Raw genomic sequence first — 22,497 nt, 5'->3', positions numbered from 1 at the left:
AGGCAGTCTGGTATTCCCATCTCTCTAAGAATTTTCCACTGTTTATTGTGATATACACAGTCCAAGAAGCCAGCATAGTCAGTAAAGTAAAGCAGAATTAGATGTTTTTATAGAATTATCTTGCTTTTTCTTTGATCCAGTGGATCTTGGGAACTTAAGCTGAATTCCTGTGCCTTTCCTAAATCCAGCTTGAACATTTGGAGGTTCTCAGTTCATGTACTGTTGAAGCCTCGCTTGGAGAATTTCGAGCATTACTTTGCTTTAGTTGGACTTTTGACTGACTGAATTTTAGACAAAATTAACTTTTAATTTAACTGTTTAAACATACTTCAAAAAGGGGCTAAATTTGCTCCAAAAGGAAGTAATTTTTTTTTCATTTTTAAAATGAATTTTAAAATGCCCAGTTCCATAACACAATGTTCACTTATAAAATACTCAGTGTTCTAAAAGTAGTCTGTATATAAATTGTATTACCTTCAAGAATGCATATGGCTGACACAGTTTTGATCCTTCATATTAAGACTGTGAGTCACATCAGAATGCTCCCATAAATCCACCTAAAACTAATTATCAACCTTAACATCGAGGAAGACCACGCAGCAAACTTTTAACCAAGGACCGTTTCTCAACTTAAAATATTTTGGTAGAGCTCTACTGGGATGGTAGCTGGACACTGGTATTGTTTTTCAAACTTCACCAGCTGATTTTAAAATGTAAAATTAAGGTTAAGAATCTCTGATCTAAAATACTGAAACACATGTTCCAGTGTTTCTAAAACTGCTGAATTCAGAAGTTCAGGATTCAAAACAAAATTGAAACCATTGTAAGCACATCTAACTTAAAATGAGCAATGCTAGCAGTGAAGTAATGATGCCATGCTCATTTTGGCTGTTTCTTCCTAGGCAACATAGTCTGCATTTATTATTAAGAATAGTTAGATTAGATATCCATTTCATTGCAATCTCTGAAATAGTAAGGGACAGAAAACTAGCTTTTCCTTAAATTATCTGATGGCTCAGATGGTAAAGGATCCACCTATAATGCAGGAGACCCGGTTCGATCCCTGGGTTGGGAAGATCCCTGGAGAAGGGAAGAGCTACTCACTCTGGTATTCTTGCTTAGAGAATTTTGTGAACAGAGGAGCCTGGTGGGCTACAGCCCATGGGTTGCAAAGATCAAACACAACTGAGCAACTAATACTTAAGTTAATTTTACAACTGGATTTTAAAAATACTTTAGAAGCACAATTTCTTTAGTTCTTCTTTAGTTGAAAATAAAGTTTAATAATCTATATTAAAAGTAAAATTCAATAAATCACAGTGACATTTTTCTCAATATTTCTCAATAATAGCATCAATATTAATAAATACTATGATACTTTGTATATATTACTTTTTAAAATTACTGATACATTCTTGCTTATATTAAGAAAACTAATCTTTATTTATAGAATTAATTTCCTCAAACTTCTATTTTTATTTAATATTGCAAATGAACAGTGTTTCCTCGTGAATCACATGGCAGTATATTTGCCAAATAGCTTCATTTTCCTTTGCTGTTTTCACAGCTTAATCAAAACAGGGCTCATTCAGCTCCTTGACATAAAATGAATGCATTTCTGTTCTGCAATCAGCTTGAAGTGAGGCACTCAAATGTTCTAGAATTGGGCACAAAAATTTTTGCCTTCATTCATTTCAAGACAGTGTGTTAGTATTACCCTCCATGTTTCCACACTGCTGTCATCTAAAATTCCACTATGAAATAGATCCATAATTAACTGCTCAGTTTGTACATTAAATACATTTTATCATACAGCTTTTTTCTCTGAGAAGAGAATGTTACTGTCATTCTTAGCTAACAATCTCAGTTTGGAGGATATTGATTACATAACATATTCGTAAGACAAGCTGATCTATTGTCTCTATTCAAAATGCGCCCTTATTGAATTTAGAGCTATTCAGACTTATCCAAAGTAATTACAATGGACTCTAATAAATTAGGAAATATTTAAAACAGTAAAAACTGTTTTGTGATTTCTGTAATTCAAATAGTCATGTGCCAAAATAAGTTCAAGTTATTATAAATTTACCAGTTAAATATTAATTTGACTATAATTTAGCATCAATGACATGTTTAATAATCATTAACTCATTGATGGTTATTAAATACAAGTACATTTTAAATATTATATTTTATATATTAATAGAAATGTATATTTCATATTAATATTTATTTAAATATTAAATATTTACATCATTGTAAGAAAATAGTTTAATATTCAAATTAAATTGTAGAAAAATATCTTGAATAACTTAATTGCAGTGAAGCCTAAAATGATACATGATATTCACAGAAGTCAGCATATTTGTCACTTCAACATGAAATATGAGCCCCAAAGAGACAAACACAATTTCAATCTGGTGATACATGAAATATGGTATGCAAAGATTCAGAGTGAACTGTCGTACTCAGTGACTAGATTTCTGCTTCCACTGGTTAATCTTGAAATATTTTGGAAGGAATCCTGAATAAGAGATTCCATCCATGAGTCTTTTAATGCAAGATCCAATCATCCTGGATAGCATTCTCTGTTCCTCTCTTGCAACTCTATCCTGAGACGAAGAGGAGGGTCTGAGGCAGCTGGTTGTGAGTCTCCTCACAGCATTGTTCAAGTCTAGGTGTTGCCAGGAAACTGAAAATTGGGAGCTCTTTATTTTATAAAAATACAGATCTCTACCCCTGATACAACCAAAATGTAACAGAGAGGAATAAGTAATTCAAAATATAAGTGAATAAACAGAAATGCAAGATTTACACTTTGAAGTAGATGTTATTAATTTAAAAGACTGCACATAGTCCATTACATATAAGCTATAAGTGGATACTTGGTAACATGTGAGGTATAGAAAATTAATGAAATGCATCAATCTATAATTTATATGAGTGGGTCCTCAAATCACTTGTCCACATGCATATTTAAATGTTATCATCTGTCCATTTGGACATGGCAGGATGAGCAACCTATGGAACAAGAAGCAGAACTAATAGCTCACTTTTCATAATCATCTAATACTAAAATCAGTGAGAATAATGCATATTAATTTAATTAGCCTCAAAATTTATGATGCTCAAATCTTACTATTTATCATCATTTGACTATCCTTTTTCAATTGTCTGTATATGGTATGGGAACATGAACACTCCCCAAATATAAATCTCATGACTATATAGATTGACATGCAAACAGTTTCTTTAAAAAAGAACAATTCTATGAAGACCTAAAAAACCTTCTAGAACTAACACCCCCAAAAGATGTCCTCTTCGTTATAGGGGATTGGAATGCAAAAGTAGGAAGTCAAGAAACACCTGGAGTAACAGGCAAATTTGACCTTGGAGTACAGAATGAAGCAGAGCAAAAGCTAATAGAGTTCTGCAAAGAGAATGCACTGGTTATAGCAAACACCCTCTTCCAACAACACAAGAAAAGACTCTATACATGGACATCAACAGATGGTCACCACTGAAATCAGATTGATTACATTCTTTGCAGCCAAAGATGGAGAAGCTCTATACAGTCAGCAAAAACAGGACCAGGAGCTGATTGTAGCTCAGATCATCAACACCTTACCAAATTCAGACTGAAATTGAAGAAGTGGACAAAACTACTAGACCATTCAGGTATGACCTAAATCAAATCCCTTATGAATATACAGTGGAAGTGAGAAACAGATTTAAGGGACGAGATCTGATAGAGTGCCTGATGAACTATTGATGGAGGTTCGTGACATTGTACAGGAGACAGGAATCAAGACCATTCCCAACAAAAGAAATGCATAAAAGCAAAAATGCCGTCTGAAGAGGCCTTACAAATAGTTGTGGAAAGAAGAGAAATGAAAAGCAAAGGAGGAAAGGAAAGATATACCCATTTGAATGCAGAGTTCAAAAGAATAGCAGGGAGAGATAAGAAAGCCTTCCTCAGCGATCAATGCAAAGAAATAGAGGAAAACAACAGAATGGGAAAGACTAGAGATCTCTTCAAGAAAATTAGAGATACCAAGGGAACATTTCATGCAAAAATGGGCTCAATAAGGACAGAAATGGTAGGGATCTAACAGAAGCAGAAGGTATTAAGAAGACATGGCAAGAATGCACAGAAGAAGTGTACAAAAAAGATCTTCACGACCAAGATAATAAAGAGGTGTGATCACTCACCTAGAGCCAGACATCCTGGAATGTGAATTCAAGTGGGCCTTAGGAATCATCACTACAAACAAAGCTAGGGGAAGTGATGGAACTCCAGTTGAGCTATTTCAAATCCCAAAAGATGATGCTGTGAAAGTGCTGCACTCAATAGGCCAGCAAATTTGGAAAACAGCAGTGGCCACAGGACGGAAAAGGTCAGTTGCATTCCACTCCCAAAGAAAGGCAATGCCAAAGAATACACAATTGCACTCACCTCACACACTTGTAAAGTAATGCTTAAAATTCTCCAAGCCAGGCTTCAGCAGTACATTAACCGTAAACTTCCACATGTTCAAGTTGGTTTTAGAAAAGGTAGAGGAACCAGAGGTCAAATCGCCAACATTGGCTGGATCATGGAAAAAGCAAGAGAGTTCCAGAAAAACATCTATTTCTGCTTTATTGACTATGCCAAAGCCTTTGACTGTGTGGATCACAATAAACTGTGGAAAATTCTGAAAGAGATGGGAATACCAGACCTCCTGACCTGTCTCCTGAGAAATCTGTATACAGGTCAGGAAGCAACAGTTAGAACTGGACATGGAACAACAGACTGTTGCCAAATAGGAAAAAGAGTATGTCAAGGCTGTATATTCTCACCCTGCTTATTTGACTTATATGCAGAGTACATCATGAAAAATGTCGGGCTGGAGGAAGCACAAGCTGGAATGAAGATTGCTGGGAGGAATATCAATAACCTCAGATATGCAGATGTCAGCACCCTTATGGCAGAAAGTAAAGAACTAAAGAACCTCTTGATAAAAGTGAAAGAGGAGAGTGAAAAAGTTGGCTTAAAGCTCAACATTCAGAAAATGAAGATCATGCCATCTGGTCCCATCCCTTCATGGGAAATAGATGGGGAAACAATGGAAACAGTGGCTCACTTTATTTTTCTGGACTACAAAATCACCGTGAATAGTGATTGCAACCATTAAAATTAAAAGATGCTTACTCCTTGGAAGGAAAGTTATAATCAATCTAAACAGCATATTAAAAACCAGAGACATTACTTTGCCAACAAAGGTCCATCTAGTCAAGGCTATGATTTTTCCAGTGGTCATGTATGGATGTGAGAGTTGGATTATAAAGAAAGCTGAACACGGAAGTATTGATGCTTTTAAACTGTGGTGTTGGAGAAGACTCTTGAGAGTCCCTTGGACTGCAAGGAGATCCAACAAGTCCATCCTAAAGGAAATCAGTTCTGGGTGTTCATTGGAAGGACTGATGCTGAAGCTTAAACTCCCATACTTTGGCCACCTGATGCAAAGAGCTGACTCATTTGAAACTACCCTAATGCTGGGAAAGATGGAGGGCAGGAGAAGAAGGGGACGAGAGAGGATGAAATGGTTGGATGGCATCACTGACTCAATGGATGTGGGTTTGGGTGGACTCCGGGGGTTGGTTATGGACAGGGAGGCCTGGTGTGCTGGGAGGTTCATGGACAGGGAGGTTCATGGCGTCGCAAAGAGTCAGACAAGACTGAGCAACTGAATTGAACTGAACTTAACTTAGTCACTCATGTCTGACTCTTTGTGACCCCAAGAACTCTAGCCCGCTGGGCTCCTCTATCCATGGAATTCTCCAAACAAGAATACTTGAGTGGGTTGCCAGGGGATCTTCCCAACCCAGGGATCAAACCCGGGTCTCCTGCATTGCAGGCAGATTCTTTACTAACCGACTCACCTGGGAAGCAGTTTCTTTATTTCCTGGTTACACAAAAGAAGCATCCCATTTCAAATCTACATGTTCATGGATAATTATAACAGTGCATATGAAAATATATTAAATTTTACATTTGTCAAATGCAGAGCTAAAAGAAACTTTTATGATAGGAAAACGTTGATAAGAAGTTTTAGAAAGCAGTCTATATTTTGTTTTCGTTTTAAATAAGATGTGTATCATGAAGGATTTAAAAATCGGTGAAACATATAACAAACAGTAAAGAATAAATAAATAAATGAGTATAGTTTAAGTTTCTTTTTTTAACCTAAATTCTCTATAGTGTATACATATTATTTTTAGAGTAATAAAAATAACTTATTTCTAGGTTAGTCATACCTATGTATCTACTTACACTTAACATCTGTGGCAAAATTTTTCTAAAAATATATAATTAATTTCACATGTGCAATGTGTAAAACACAGGCACTTTTGTTCAGAGTTCCAAATTGCATTCTGTGGGCCAGTGCAGCAGAGATGGGTCACAGTGAGTGGATTATGGGATGATGGAAGGGGCTCTGAGCTGCTGGAATCCTGATTTGTGAGGAGCCTCTTTTCTGTATCCCACTGTTTTCTATGAACTAAACCATGGAAAAGCAATGCAGTGCATTGGTTATTTTCTCTTGAATGTTATCTCCAGGCTCCAACAAAAGAAACAAATTCTGTCAGAATAATTACCCTTCTGACATGAAAATCAAGAAACACTTCCTAACTCAGAATGCATAAAGGGTTGATACATCAACATTTATAAACAGCGAATCAAATTATCTTGAATGTGAAGTGTATTTTTGAACTAACACTTGCTCAACAATGTCAGAAAATGGCAACAGAAGTTGGTGGCCAAAGAAAAAGTCAAGATCCTAAAGAGAAGTCTACTTTTTGCCATAAATGTTTTTAATCTTTCAACATTAAAAATACGGCCAATCTGGCTGAAATATTAGGTAATGAAAGTTATTATATAAAAATTCCTGCCTAATATCTTTCTTAGTGTGTCTAGATAAGCCAAACAACTTTCTACATTTTCCTCTTCACTTAAGAAGTATTTTTTTTTAATCAATTGCTCTCTGTATGCAGAGAATTGCTTGTTGGTAAATTCTAATTTATTCAGAATGAAATCTATTGTTTATAAGCAGGGTGGCTTATAAAGTGATAGAGTCTGTCTCTAGACTTGGCTGCATCAGAAGAGCTAAACAAACATGAAAGAACAGAATAGGTTTCAGAGGTGAGTCCAGCCCTCCTGACCATGGGTCTAGCAGCTCCATCAGAAGGTCTGAGAAGTAATCATTTATAGTCACACATTTTCCCTATTGCCTTATTTACATGGTATTAACATTTTAAATGTAAATAATTGAGAAATAGATAACCTGCATGGGAAAAGAATCTTAAAAAAAATTGGATATATGTGTATGTGTAACTGATCCACTTTACTCTACACCTGAAATTAATACAACATTGTAGATCAACTATACTTCAATAAAAAATAAAAATGAGAAACAATAAAGAAATATGAGAATAAAATACAATGCTGACAGAAAGAAAATATTGATAGAAAAAGTGATACAATCTAAATTCCCATCCCGTTACCAACTATGCAGTCACATATAATCTATTTCATCCTTGTCATTTTCTTCAGAGCATATAATTTTGTAATCTAAATCTCACAGGTGATGATTCTTCCTCAAATTTATGTGCCACATGTGAAAGACAATTACTGTATTTTACAAATAAAAATGCTATTTGAAAAAGTGATTCATAAATAATAATGTATCTTCTAATTAGAATGTAAGTTTTAAGAGATTGTTCACTGGAGTATCTCCAGGATTGAGATGTGGCTTGCATGTGTTAGCCATTAAATAAGTATTTGGTGCATGAGTAATGGTTTCTGGTCTTCTACTTCATCACATGATTTATAGTCTAGCACAATTTTTAAATGTAGGAATATGTTTCTCAAAAGTAGACAGTAATAACCAGGGAAGGGAAATATCTATTGTGTACACCATCATATTCCTAAAGCCTGACAGTACCTTTGTGCTCAAAGGACAAACTCAACTTTTGGATAGCAATCATTATGATGGTGGCTCCTGTTTCTGAATAGGCCTCATGATAGTCACCAGAGAAGTGAGTTAATTTGATGCCTCTGTTCTGAGGAGGGTGCACTTTCTCCCAATGTCTGAACATTTCTTTCCCTGTCCCAATGGAGTACTGCACCTTCATTACATGGAGCCCCAAACACAGGCCACGTTCATCATCTCTTTTGCTGCTTCTCATAAAGAGGAACAGATTGGCCTTCATATTATTTTAATAAAAATCTAGGACTGGGAGCATTTAAAGGAATGCTATTTTTCAAGGCAGCCAACTGGTGATACTGTACATATATTTTCAGGAACCAGAAACTATACTTCTAAAGTAATGTACTGTATTGATACACCATAGGCACTCAATAGTATTACTGAGTTGAAATACAATTAACTTTAAATAGGTTTTAAATTAAATTATGTAGTTTTAAAATTAATTTATAGACTGATATGTATACTGACTATTAATTCTTATAATCAATCATTATTTAGCACTTTCAGGAACTACATGCAATAAAAATAACTTGAAAGTTACAATTTCTGTCCTTAACAGTTTATAAATCTTTTAACTGTGTATTATTCTAATGATCTTTATGGTAACAGAAAGACACAACATTGCTGTCATATCAATGAGTCAGACAATGGAAATAGTGAAACATTTAAGAAAGACACTATCCAGAATGTTCATTGTTGCTGTTGAAAATTATCTATGATTGTGGTTAATTGCTTTTGGAATTTTGATCAAAATTAATCTGTTCAATTTTCTGGCTCTCTAGGTAAATCTCATCCTGTAATTACATAAATCAGTGTGACCTGGACTTCTATAAAAACTGGAGTTAGAAAGATAGAAGTAATTTCTGAATTTTCAGTGACTGATGAATGTTTTTATTTCAGTTTTAGTAAAGAAAAGGTCTTACCATAGCTGTTATAGGCATCCTCACTTACTCCATGACCATAGTCATAGTATTCAGGAACACTGCAATAGATTTAGACAGTAGTCAATTTTACTGTATTTGGGAGCAATCAACCCCAAAACTTATACAGAATTTGAAATCAAAATGTGTGCTAAGGTAATATCCCAAGAGTCTCTAGACATAAAACACATATTTGAATATAAATAATAATAGAATAACATTCACTGAATAATACAATTCTAACAAGAATATTCAGTAAGAACAATACAGTTTATTGACAAAAAGTGCTATAATTTTCTCATCCCACATTAATATTTTTTAAAAAATCTCTATCCTCCACTTATATAAATCAAATGTCCTCTAAATCACAAGTATGAGGCTTCAAGAGAAGAATTAGGAAAGGCATATTTCCAGGAAAAAGTGCTACAGAAGATGACAAACTGGTCAATTGTGTGTACCCTTTAATGCAATTAGCTTAAGAAATATACATAAATTTCATCTTCACTTTCATACACTGAAATTATACTCCTCTCCAACTTTTTCACAGCATAGATCCATAGGTTTCTCACATATATAAGCTATTTCGTCTCACTTAATATTTTGCTAGATGCTTAGCCTAATGTAACCAAGTTATAATTTTTTAAAAATACTATACAAAAAGTGGAAATTATTTAAACTAACTTAATATTTGGATAATTAATGTTTATTTTTTACTTAAGAATCCACAATATTTTTGGTACACTATATCTTTTCACTCCAGCTCCTTCATCTAAAGATTTCTGCCTGAATAAATTTATGCTTATGTACACAAAATTTATATATATATCACATATAAATTTTATTTATAAATTTATAAATTATATCACAATTATGAATTCTTTTCAAGTATATAAAAGGGTGACAAGAAAAGCGCTTAATATCAAATACCAAATTGTATAAGGGTTGAGGGTGTGTGATAAATTGCCAAAGGGTTAAGTTGGAAGGAAGACGGGAAGACCCAAAATTATTTGGTTGTCTTTATCCCTCAAGACAATCCCATAGGCTTAATTTTATAAAACACTTGAGACTTTATCAATAGTAAGGAATGAGAAGGGAAAAAGAAAAGTCTATATATTAGAGGTGAAAAGAAAGATAAATAGAAGTTCTGCCAATTTTATATTTCTGGGAAGCAATTGATATGGAATAATTCATTTTAGTGCAATGTAGCTGGAAAAGAGAAAGATAGCTTCATCTTCATTGCCAGGACAATTATATACATACTCTCTAAGAAAAGAAAAAAACTTACAGTAATAAATTTTCTCTGCATCCTTCTAAGACTTGAGATTGTAGAAATCTAAGGCTGGTGGTTGGATGTTTATCTTCTTAGAAATGATGCAACCCAATTGAGAACCCACATATATGTGTAGCAAAGTCATGGGAGTTGTTACATTTATTTCCAGGATTATCAAGAAGTGGCAGTCATGGCTATCTAGTGGTGGTATTTTGTTTTTGAATGGATTTCAGTTTAATTTTAATTGACCAAACTAAGAATGGAAAAGGAACATGAGTAAGAGAGACCATGACAAGAAGCTGAGTTATTGTCTCACATAAAAGACATATTTACATAAAGAGGGAATTTTAACTTTCAGAATTTAGACCTTTGTTCCATCCCTCTGTCCATGGGATTCTCCTGGCAAGAATAGTAGAAAGGGTTACGATGCCTTATTCCAGGGGATCTTCCCAACCCAGGGATCAAACCCATGTCTCTTATGTCTCCTGAATTGGCAGATGGATTCTTTACTATTAGCATGAGCTGGGAAGTTGAAAATAATGGATAATGCAAAATAATGGGAGAATAATAGATAACAATCATAATGGACTCTTACAGAGTTCATGCTTTTGCTTATCCAAATATTACTTCACATTGCTTCCATAAGAAAATAGTTTACATGAACAAATGGCCACACAGTGAATGAAATACACTCCCCAACCAATCTAGAAGAAAGATGTGCCCTTGTGACTGTGTCAGGAAACACGGGATATGCACAGAAGTAAGGGTGTTAACTTTGAGGTCATTTCCAAATGAAGAGCAAGCTCCTCATCTTGGAACTGTGCACAGTCACCTCCTCAGATGGTAGAATGCACTAAGAAAGATGATCTAGCATTTATTATGGAAATAAAGTTAATACCTAGGAAGTCTTGCACTGCAGCATACAAGGAACTTGTCTCTAAATGATCATATAGAAGCAGACTTACTCTAAATCACTGCCTACCTCAGGGATTGTTATGGCAAAAAGAAAATCTCAAATATGGACAATTTTTCACTGGAAGAGCAGAAAGTGTAAGAAAAAAGTACTGTTTGATAGAAAGCTGATGGCCCATGTTATACTATCACCAGTAAAACCTGAATGGCAGGCTATAAGCATATGTATTTCAGCATTATAAGGAAAAACTAGAGAAAGCACAACTATTGGTAATTCTTGCTACTTTCAAAAAATGTTTAAAGAAGTTATGAGCTTAAATAATAATGTGCCATTTTTCCACAAAAATCAAGTGAATAGAGATTTGTTTAGAGTGGTGGCAGTGCAGGCACAGGAGGGCCGAGAGGAGCTACTCCACATTCAAGGTCAGAAGGGGTGGCTGTAAGGATATACCCCTCATCCAAGGTAAGGAGCAGCCGTGAAGCGATACCCCATGTCCAAAGTAAGAGAAATCCAAGTAAGACGGTAGGTGTTGTGAGAGGGCATCAGAGGGCAGACACAATGAAATCATAATCACAGAAAACTAGCCAATCATATCACACAGACAACAGCTTTGTCTAACTCAATGAAATTAAGCCATGTCATGTCTGGTCACCCAAGACGGGTTGGCGATGATGGAGAGGTCTGACAGAATGTGGTCCACTGGAGAAGAGAATGGCAAGCCACTTCAGTATTCTTGTCTTGAGAACCCCATGAACAGTATGAAAAGGCAAAATGATAGGATACTGAAAGGGGAACTCCCCAGATCAGTAGGTGCCCAATATGCTACTGGAGATCAGTGGAGAAATAACTCCAGAAACAATGAAGGGATGGAGCCAAAGTAAAAACAATACCCAGTTATGGATGTGACTTGTGATAGAAGCAAGGTCCAATGTCGTAAAGAGCAATATTGCATAGGAACCTGGAATGTCAGGTCCATGAATCAAGGCAAATTGGAAATGGTCAAACAGGAGATGGCAAGAGTGAATATCAACATTTTAGGAATCAGTGAACTAAAATGGACTGGAATGGGTAAATTTAACACAGATGACCATTATATCTACTACATTGGGCAGGAATCCTTTAAAGGAAATGAAGTAGCCATCATGGTCAACTAAAGAGTCCAAAATGCAGTACTTGGGTGCAATTTCAGAAACGACAGAATGATCTCTGTTCATTTCCAAGAAAAAACATTCAATATCACAGTAATCCAAGCCTATGCCCCAACCAGTAATGCTGAAGAAGCTGAAGTTGAAGGGTTCTATGAAGACCTACAAGAACTTTTAGAACTAACATCCCAAAAAGATGTCCTTTTCATTATAGGAGACTGGAATGCAAAAGTAGGAAGTCAAGAAACACCTGGAGTAACAGGAAAATTTGGCCTTGGAGTATGGAATGAAGCAGGGCAAAGGATAATAGAGTGTTGCCAAGGGAACACACTGGTCATAGTAAACTACCACTTCCAACAACACAAGAGAAGACTCAACATATGGATATCATCAGATGGTCAACACCAAAACCAGACTGATTATATTCTTTGCAGCCAAAGATGGAGAAGCTCTATACAGTCAACAAAAACAAGATCGGGAGCTGACTGTGGCTCAGATCATGAACTCCTTATTGCCAAATTCAGACTTAAATTGAAGAAAGTAGGGAAAACCACTGGACCATTCAACTATGACCTAAATCAAATCTGTTATGATTATACAGTGGAAATGAGAAATTGATTTAAGGGACTAGATCTGATAGACAGAGTGCCTGATGAACTATGGATGGAGGTTCGTGACATTGTACAGGAGACAGGGATCAAGACCATCCCCATGGAAAAGAAATGTGAAAAAGCAAAATGGCTGTCTGGGGACGTCTTACAAATAGCTGTGAAAATGAGAGAAGCAAAGGAGAAAAGGAAACATATACCCGTTTGAATGCAGACTTCAAAAGAATAGCAAGGAGAGATAAGAAAGCCTTCCTCAGCAATCAATGCAAAGAAATAGAGGAAAACAATAGAATGAGAAAGACTAGAGTTTTCTTCAAGAAAACTAGAGATACCACGGGAATATTTCATGCAAAGATGGACTCTATAAAGGACAGAAATCATATGGAGCTAACAGAAGCAGAAGATATTAAGAAGAGGTGGCAAGAATACACAGCAGAACTGTCCAAAAAAGAGCTTCACGACCCAGAAAATCACAATGTGTGATCATTCACCTAGAGCCAGACATCCTGGAATGTGAAATCAAGTGGGCCTTAGAAAGCATCACTGTGAACAAAGCTAGTGAAAGTGACGGATTTCCAGTTGAGCTATTTCAAATCCTGAAAGATGGTGCTGTGAAACTGCTGCATTCAATATGCCAGCAAATTTGGAAAACTCAGCAGCGGCCACAGGACAGGAAAAGGTCAGTTTTCATTCCAATCCAAAAGAAAGGCAATGCCAAAGAATGCTCAAACTACCACACAATCGCCCTCATCTCACATACTAGTAAAGTAATGCTCAAAATTCTCCAAGCCAGGCTTCAAAAATACATGAACTGTGAACTTCCAGATGTTCAAGTTGGTTTTAGAAAAGGTAGAGGAACCAGAGATCAAATTTCCAACATCTGCTGGATCATCAAAAAAGCAAGAGAATTCCAGAAAAAACATCTATTTCTGCTTTATTGACTATGCCAAAGCCTTTGACACTGTGGATCACAATCATCAACTGTGGAAAACTCTGAGAGATGGGAATACCAGACCACCTGACCTGCCTCTTGAGAAACCTATATGCAGGTCAGGAAGCAACAGTTAGAACTGGACATGGAACAACAGACTGGTTCCAGATAGGAAAAGGAATACATCAAGTCTGTATATTGTCACACTGCTTATTTAACTTATATGCAGAGTACATCATGAGAAACGCTGGACTGGAAGAAACACAAGCTGGAATCAAGATTGCCTGTAGAAATATCAATAACCTCAGATATGCAGATGACACCACCCTTATGGCAGGGAATGAAGAGGAACCAAAAAGCCTCTTGATGAAAGTGAAAGAGGAGAGTGAAAAAGTTGGCTTAAAGCTCAACATTCAGAAAACGAAGATCATGACATCAGGTCCCATCTCTTCATAGGAAATAGATGGGGAAACAGTGGAAACAGTGTCAGACTTTATTTTTTGGAGCCCCAAAATCACTACAGATGGTGACTGTAGCCATGAAATTAAAAGATGCTTACTCCTTGGGAGAAAAGTTATGAGCAACTTAGATAATATATTCAAAAGCAGAGACATTACTTTGCCGACTAAGGTCTGCCTAGTCAAGGCTATGGTTTTTCCAGTGGTCATGTATGGATGTGAGAGTTGGACTGTGAAGAAGGCTGAGCACCGAAGAATTGATGCTTTTGAACTGTGGTGTTGGAGAAGACTCTTGAGAGTCCCTTGGACTGCAAGGAGATCCAACCAGTCCATTCTGAAAGAGACCAGTCCTGGGATTTCTTTGGAAGGAATGATGCTAAAGCTGAAACTCCAGTACTTTGGCCACCTCATGGGAAGAGTTGACTCATTGGAAAAAAGTTTGATCCTGGGAGGAATTGGGGGCAGGAGAAGAAAGGGACGACAGAGGATGAGATGTCTGGATAGCATCACTGACTCGATGGGCGCGAGTCTGAGTGAACTCCGGGAGTTGGTGATGGACGTGGAGGCCTGGCGTGCTGCGATTCATGGGGTCTCAAAGAGTCGGACACGACTGAGTGACTGAACTGAACTGAACTGAACTGAGCGACTGAACTGAACTGAACTGAAGATAAATCTTTTCCCATTTTACATTAGCTCTATTAAAATAATTTAAAGATGAAGTATTCAGAAATCTTAGAACTTAACAAGATTAGATAAGTCAATTATTTTTGTATTTCAATAGCAAGAGATAATGAGTGTTGTTACAAGATACCTCATATCTTCCCATTAGACTTTGCTGTTGTATACAATCCCAGGAACAACCCTCGAGTCTCTAAATGTACACCGGTAGAAAGTATGTGGCAAACATTTTGAAGCCCATTAATGGCATGATCTGCTTTATGATAAGGAAGGATCTTCCAATAAATCTGATGTAACTTCCAGAAAAGATAACCAAGGTTAATTATTTCAGTGCTGGTCTTTAGATGCCTTTTAATCTGCTTAGGAGGATTTTGTAATGGTTATTGCTTATGAGCGTTTCCCAAAGGAACTTTCTACTGTACTTATTCTGTTCCTTTTATACTACTGTATATTGCATATTTTGTACGGGGAAGAAGGTCAAGAACAAGAAAGTTTTTTGTTTGTTTGTTAAATCATTTTATAGGTTTTGAGGCTTCAAAGAACCATATCAGACCTAATCTTCCCAGAGTCTAGATTTTGAGCTGGTTGCAGTAATTGGAATTGAACACGGATTTTCTCCTTTAGGCAGAAGGTAGTCATTCTTATGTTTGTTCTAGTGAAAATATGAGTATTCATTTATATTCGGATGATGAAAGGGCTGGGCAAAGAAGACTTCAACCTATTTGAAAATTGATTTGGCTCTTCTTTCAACAAGAAATACTGACAATTTCAAGACTATATTTTCTACTCTTCCTTTCATTTGAGTGTGGCCATGAGTAAAGTTATGTGTACAAATTCTTCATGATTTTCATCAAATTAAATTTATTGTCCTCTACCTGTTTTCAATCTTCATGTAACTGGCTGAAAACATCAATTATTGGAGCCACTTTGAAAGATATGTTAACAGTGGTGGATGGAATCTTAGTATTTTCCAAAATTTATTTGTTGAAATCTCAGTCCTCATTGTGGTGGTATTAGGAGGTGAGACTTTTGGGTATCAAATTAGATTATGAGGGTGGAGCCCTATTAATGAGATTAGTGCCTTTAAAAAGGTGAAGCCCCAGAGAGCTCTCCTGCTCTTTCCTCCATGTGAAGATACAAGGATACAGCAGTCTGCAACCCAGAAGAAGGCTTCACCAGAACCCAACCATGCTGATATTCTGATCTAGGACTTACTGCCCCCAGAACTGTAAAAAAATTTTTTCTATTGTTTATAAGAGCCCCAACTATGGTATCATGTAAAGCAGCCTGAATTAAGACAGGTGGCATCCCATTTGCCTGGAACCCTGAATGATGTCATGAAGCAAAGCCCATCTATTGCCATGCTTTAGTATGTGTGAGGGAGATTAATGTTTCTTTCCTACAGGCAACTGAATTGTGGATCTTCTTATAATAGAAGCTTAGCCCATATCCCAAATAATAGAATTTGCAATTAAAGAAACAACTTGAAGATGAACAGGTATTCAGAAAATATTTGTTGATGAATAAATGATTAAATAAAAGAATTCAAAATAATAAAACATTTGGCAAAAAATATCTTTAGAAAACTTTGTATGTATTTTAGAAATGCTGTCTACTTATATCAGTAGCAATGGAAACAGTAAAGAAGAAAAAGAACAAAAGAACCAATAGTTACTATAGCCAGGAAATGGAAGCAACCTAAATATTCATAAACAGATGAGTGGATAAAAAAGATGTGGTACATATACACAATGAAATAATACTCAGAAGCAGTCCTAAGATGGCAGAAGAATAGGATGGCAAGACCACTTTCTCCCCCACAAATTCATCAAAAGAACACTTAAACGCTGAGTAAATTCCACAAAACAACTTCTGAATGCCAGCAAGGGACATCGGGCACCCAGAAAAGCAGCTCATTGTCTTCAAAAAGAGGTAGGAAAAAATATAAAAGACAAAAAAAAAAAAAAAAGAGAGAGACAAATGAGGTAGAGAAGGAACTCCTTCCTGGGACAGGAGTCATAAAAAGAGAGAAGTTTCCAAACACCAGGAAACACTCTCACTGCCCAGTCTGTGGCGAACCTTGGAAGCACAGAGGGCAACATAACAGGGAGGAAAAATAAATAAATAATTAAAACCCACAGATTACGAGCCCAACAGTAACTCCCCCAGTGGAGAAGCAGCGCAGAAGCCTGCATCCGCAACTAGCAAGCGGGGGATGGGCAGGGAGTTCCCGGCTGCATTGCTTTTAAAGGATTGGGCCTGAATGCCCCCAGGGTAGCCAGAGCGAACTAACTTGGGCTAGCAAACCAGACTGTGGGATAGCTACCACTTGAAAAGCTCTAACATAAGACACCGCCAGGACTGCACACAGAACAAAGGATGGAACAGAATTAGCTGGCTGCAGATCATCCCCCTTGGGTGACAAGCAGCCAGAACTGGAAGGGCCGAAAGGGAGCAATTGCAGCCCCAGTGAGACATTATCTACCAATCTGCTAGCAGGCTTCTTTACTAACTAAGACTTCTTGGGGTTCTGGACAGTCATCATCCGCTTGAGAAAGTGCACCAGTTGTACACCCAGAAAACTGAGCAGCAGGGATGGGAGCGGTGATAAGTCACAGTGACCGTGCTCGCCAAGCACCTGAGCTACTCGGACCTGGGAAGGGCACAAAAAGCAGGCCCAACTGAGTCTGCACCTCTGAGGACTACCTGAGTGCCTGAGCCTGAGCTGCTTAGACCTGGGAGGTGCATGAAGCCCAGGGCCGGCTTCAGATGGTTCCCAGCGGAGCAACCTAGAGCCTGAGCTGTGTGCACTGTGAGTGGGGGCAGGCCCAGTGTGGCTGAGACACTGAGAGCACACGCCAGTGTTATTTGTTTGCAGCGTCTCTCCCTCCCCACAGTGTGACTGAACAAGTGAGCCTAAAAAAAGTGCCCACCACCGCCCCTCTTGTGTCAGGGTGGAAATCAGACACTGAAGAGAACAGCAAACAGAAGAAGCTAAAACAGAGGTAAACGCCTTGGAAGTGACAGGAACAATAGATTAAAACCCTGTCGTTAATACCGACTACATAGGAAGGGGCCTATAGATCTTGAGAAACATAAGCCGGACCAAGGAACTATCCAAAAATGAACTGAACCCACACTGCCCACAACAATACCAGAGAAAGTCCTAAATGTACCTTTACAATTTTTACGATCATTCTTTTTTTTTCCTTTTCTTTTTCTTCTTGTTTTTTAAAATTTTTAAGTCCTCTATTACTCCTTTAATTTTCACTTTTATAATCTACTATTAGTTTTCAAAAAAAGACCCTATTTTTAAAGCAAACTTCATATATATATATATATGTATATATATTTAATAATTCTTGTAACTTTGTGGTTTTTTTTTTTCCTTCTTCTTCTCTTCTTTAGTATTGTATTTTTGAAAATCCAACCTCTACTTTAGATTTTTAATCTTTGCTTTTTGGTATTAGTTATCAATTTTGTACCTTCAAAAACCCAATCTTGAGCGAGATTACTGGCTTGACTGCTCTCTCCTCCTTTGGACACTCTTTTTTCTCCGCCAGGTTGCCTCTGTCTCCTCCCTCCCCTTTTTCTTCCCTACCCAACTCTGTGAATCTCTGTGTGTTCCAGATGGTGGCAAACACTTAGGGAACTGATATCTGGCTGGATCTGTCTCTCTCCATTTCATTCCCCGCTTTTATCCTCCTGGCCACCTCTGTCTCCTTCTTCCCTCTTCTCTTCTCTATATAACTCCATGAACATCCCTGAGTGGTCCAGACTGTGGAACACACATAAAGAAGTGATTACTGGCTAGCTTGCTCTCTCCTCTTTTGATTCCACCTCATCTCATTTGGAGCACCTCTAACTCCCTGCTCCCTCTTCTCTTCTCCATGTATCTCTGTGAACCTCTCTTGGTGTCCCTCAATATGGAGAAACTTCTCATCTTTAAGCCAGATGATTTATCAACAGTGCTGTATAGAAAGAGAAGAATTGAGACTACTGTAAAAATAAGCCTGAAAACCAGAAGCAGGAGGCTTAAGCCCAAATCCTGAGAACACCAGAGAACTCCTGAATTCAGGGAACATTAATCGATAGGAGCTCATCAAATGCTTCCATACCTACACTGAAACCAAGCACCACCCAAGGCCCAACAAGTTCCAGAGTAAGACATACCACACAAATTCTCCAGCAACACAGGAATACAACCCTGTGCTTCAATAAATAAGCTGCCCAAAGTTACTCCAAAACCATTGACATCTCATAACACATTACTGGACACTTCATTGTACTCCAGAGAGAAGAAATCCAGCTCCACCAACCAGGACACCGACACAAGCTTCTCTAACCAAGAAACCTTGATAAGCCACTGATACAACCCCACAACAGTGAGAAAACTCCACAATAAAGAGAACTCCACAAAGTGCCAGAATACAGAAAGGTCATCCCAAACGCAGCAATATAAACAAGGTGAAGAGACAGAGGAATACCAAGCAGGTAAAGGAACAGGAGAAAAGCCCAGAAAACCAAACCAAAGAGGAAGAGAGGGGGAATCTACCTGAGAAAGAATTCCAAATAATGATAGTGAAAATGATCCAAAATCTTGAAATCAAAATGGAATCACAGATAAATAGCCTGGAGACAAGGATTGAGAAGATGCAAGAAAGGTTAACAAAGGATTAGAAGAAAAAAAAAACAGTCAATATATAATGAATAATGCAATAAATGAGATCAAAAATACTCTGGAGGCAACAAAGAGTAGAATAATGGAGGCAGAAGATAGGTTTAGTTAAGTAGAAATCAATGAACCAGAGAGGAAACAAGAAAAATGAATTAAAAGAAATGAGGACAATCTCAGAGACCTCCAGGACAATATGAAATGCTCCAACATTCGAATTATAGGAGTCCCAGACGAAGAAGACAAAAAGAAAGACCATGAGAAAATACATGAGGAGATAATAGTTGAAAACTTCCCTAAAATGGGTAAGCAAGCAAATAATCACCCAAGTCCAAGAAACCCAGAGCATCCCAAACAGGATAAACCCAAGGCAAAACACCCCAAGACACATATTAATCAAATTAACAAAGATCAAACACAAAGGACAAATATTAACAGCAGCAAGGGAAAAACAACAAATAACACACAAGGGGATTTGCATAAGGAGAACAGCTTATCTTTCAACAGAAACTTTTTAGGCCAGGAGGGAATGGCAAGACATACTTAAAGTGATGAAAGAAAATAACTTACAGCCCAGATTACTGTACCCAGCAAGGATCTCATTCAAATATGAAGGAAAAATCAAAAGCTTTACAGACAAGCAAAAGCTGAGAGAATTCAGCACCACCAAACCAGCTCTCCAACAAATGCTAAAGGATATTCTTTAGACAGCAAACACAAAAAGGATGTATAAACCTGAAACCAAAACAATAAAGTAAATGGCAATGGGATCATATTTATCAATAATTACCCTAACATAAATGGGTTGAATGCCCCAACCAAAAGGCAAAGACTGGCTGAATGGATACAAAAACAAGACCCCTATCTATGCTGTCTACAAGAGACTCACCTCACAACAAGGGACACATACAGAGTAAAAGTGAAGGGCTGGAAAGAGATATTGCATGCAAATAGAGAGCAAAAGAAAGCAGGAGTAGCAATACTCATATCAGATAAAATAGACTTTAAAACAGAGGCTATGGAAAGAGACAAAGGACACTACATTATGATCAAAGGATCAATCCAAGAAGAAGATATAACAATTATAAATATATATGCACCCAACATAGGAGCACCACAATATGTAAGACAAATGCTAACAAGAATGAAAGGGGAAATTAACAATAACACAGTAATAGTGGGAGACTTTAATATCCCACTCAGACCTGTGGACAGATCAACTAAACAGAAAATTAACAAAGAAACAGAAACTTTAAATGATACAATAGACCAGTTAGACCTAAGTGACATATATAGGACATTTCACCGCAAAACAATGAATTTCACTTTTTTCTCAAGTGCTCATGGAACCTTCTCCAGGATAGATCACATCCTGGGCCATAAATCTAGCCTTGGTAAATTCAAAAAACTTGAAATCAATCCAAGCATCTTTTTTGACCATAATGCATTAAGATTAGATCTCAATTACAGGAGAAAAACTATTAAAAGCTCCAACATATGGAGGCTGAACAATACATTTCTGAATAACCAATAAATCACAGAAGAAATAAAAAAGGAAATCAAAATATGCATAGAAATGAATGAAAATGAAAACACAATAACCCAAAACCTGTGGGACACTGTAAAAGCAGTGCTAAGGGGAAAGTTCATAGCAATACAGGCATACATCAAGAAACAAGAAAAAAGGCAAGTAAATAACTTAACTCTACACCTAAAGCAACTAGAAAAGGAAGAAATGGAGAACCCCAGGGTTAGTAGAAGGAAAGAAATCTTAAAAACTAGGGTAGAAATAAATGCAAAAGAAACAAAAGAGAACATAGTGGATAAATAAAATTGACAAACCATTAGCCAGACTCATCAAAAAACAAAAGGAGAAAAATCAAATCAATGAAATTAGAAATGAAAATGGAGAGATCACAACAGGCAACACAGAAATACAAAGGATCATAAGAGAATACTATCAGCAAGTATATGTCAATAAAATGGACAACATGGAAGAAATAGACAAATTCTTAGAAAAGTACAACATTCCAAACCGAACCAGGAAGAAATAGAAAATCTAAACAGACCCATCACAAGCATGGAAATTGAAACTGTAATCAGAAATCATCCAGCAAACAAAAGCCCAGGTAGAGATGGTTTCACAGCTGAATTCTACCAAAAATTTAGAGAAGAGCTAACACCTCTCCTCATGCAAAGAGTTGACTCATTGGAAAAGACTCTGATGCTGGGAGGGATTGGGGGCAGGAGGAGAAGGGGACGACAGAGGATGAGATGGCTGGATGGCATCACTGACTCGATGGACGTGAGTCTGAATGAACTCCGGGAGTTGGTGATGGACAGGGAGGCCTGGTGTGCTGCGATTCATGGGGTCACAAAGAGTCGGCCATGACTCAGCGACTGACCTGAATTGAACTGAACACCTATCCTACTCAAACTCTTCCAGAAAATTGCTGCTGCCGCTAAGTTGCTTCAGTTGGGTCTGACTCTGTGAGACCCCATAGATGGCAGCCCACCAGGCTCCACTGTCCCCGGGATTCTCCAGACAAGAACACTGTAATGGGTTGCCATTTCCTTCTCCAATGCATGGAAGTGAAAAGTGAAAGTGAAGTCGCTCAGTCATGCCCAACTCTTAGTGACCACATGGACTGCAGCCTACCAGGCTCCTTCGTCCATGGGATTTTCCAGGCAAGAGTACTGGAGTGGGTTGCCATTGCCTTCTCCACCAGTAAATTGCAGAGGAAAGTAAACTTCCAAACTCATTCTATGAGGCCACCATCACCCTAATTCCAAAACATGACAAAGATGCCACAAAAAAAAAAAAGAAAGAAAGAAAGAAAGAAAGAAAGAAAGAAAGAAAGAAAGAAAGAAA

At 37.3% G+C, this 22,497-nt stretch overlaps 1 protein-coding gene across 2 annotated transcripts in view; it reads right to left on the bottom strand.

The window, feature by feature from the left end:
- KHDRBS2 (KH RNA binding domain containing, signal transduction associated 2) overlaps window positions 1–22,497 on the bottom strand; it is an 831,701-nt gene that overhangs the window by 21,437 nt on the left and 787,767 nt on the right. For both annotated transcript variants that reach the window (XM_040249230.1, XM_040249231.1), the window contains one exon: window positions 8,951–9,009. In XM_040249230.1, the coding sequence (XP_040105164.1) occupies window positions 8,951–9,009 (59 nt within the window). The remainder of the gene's footprint in view (window positions 1–8,950; window positions 9,010–22,497) is intronic.

The sequence above is a fragment of the Oryx dammah genome, unplaced genomic scaffold (genome assembly GCF_014754425.2).
Source record: "Oryx dammah isolate SB20612 unplaced genomic scaffold, SCBI_Odam_1.1 HiC_scaffold_11, whole genome shotgun sequence".
NCBI classification, from domain to species: domain Eukaryota; kingdom Metazoa; phylum Chordata; class Mammalia; order Artiodactyla; family Bovidae; genus Oryx; species Oryx dammah.
The sequence above is the reverse complement of the archived record's forward strand: the minus strand, read 5'-3'. Positions and strand labels throughout refer to the sequence as shown.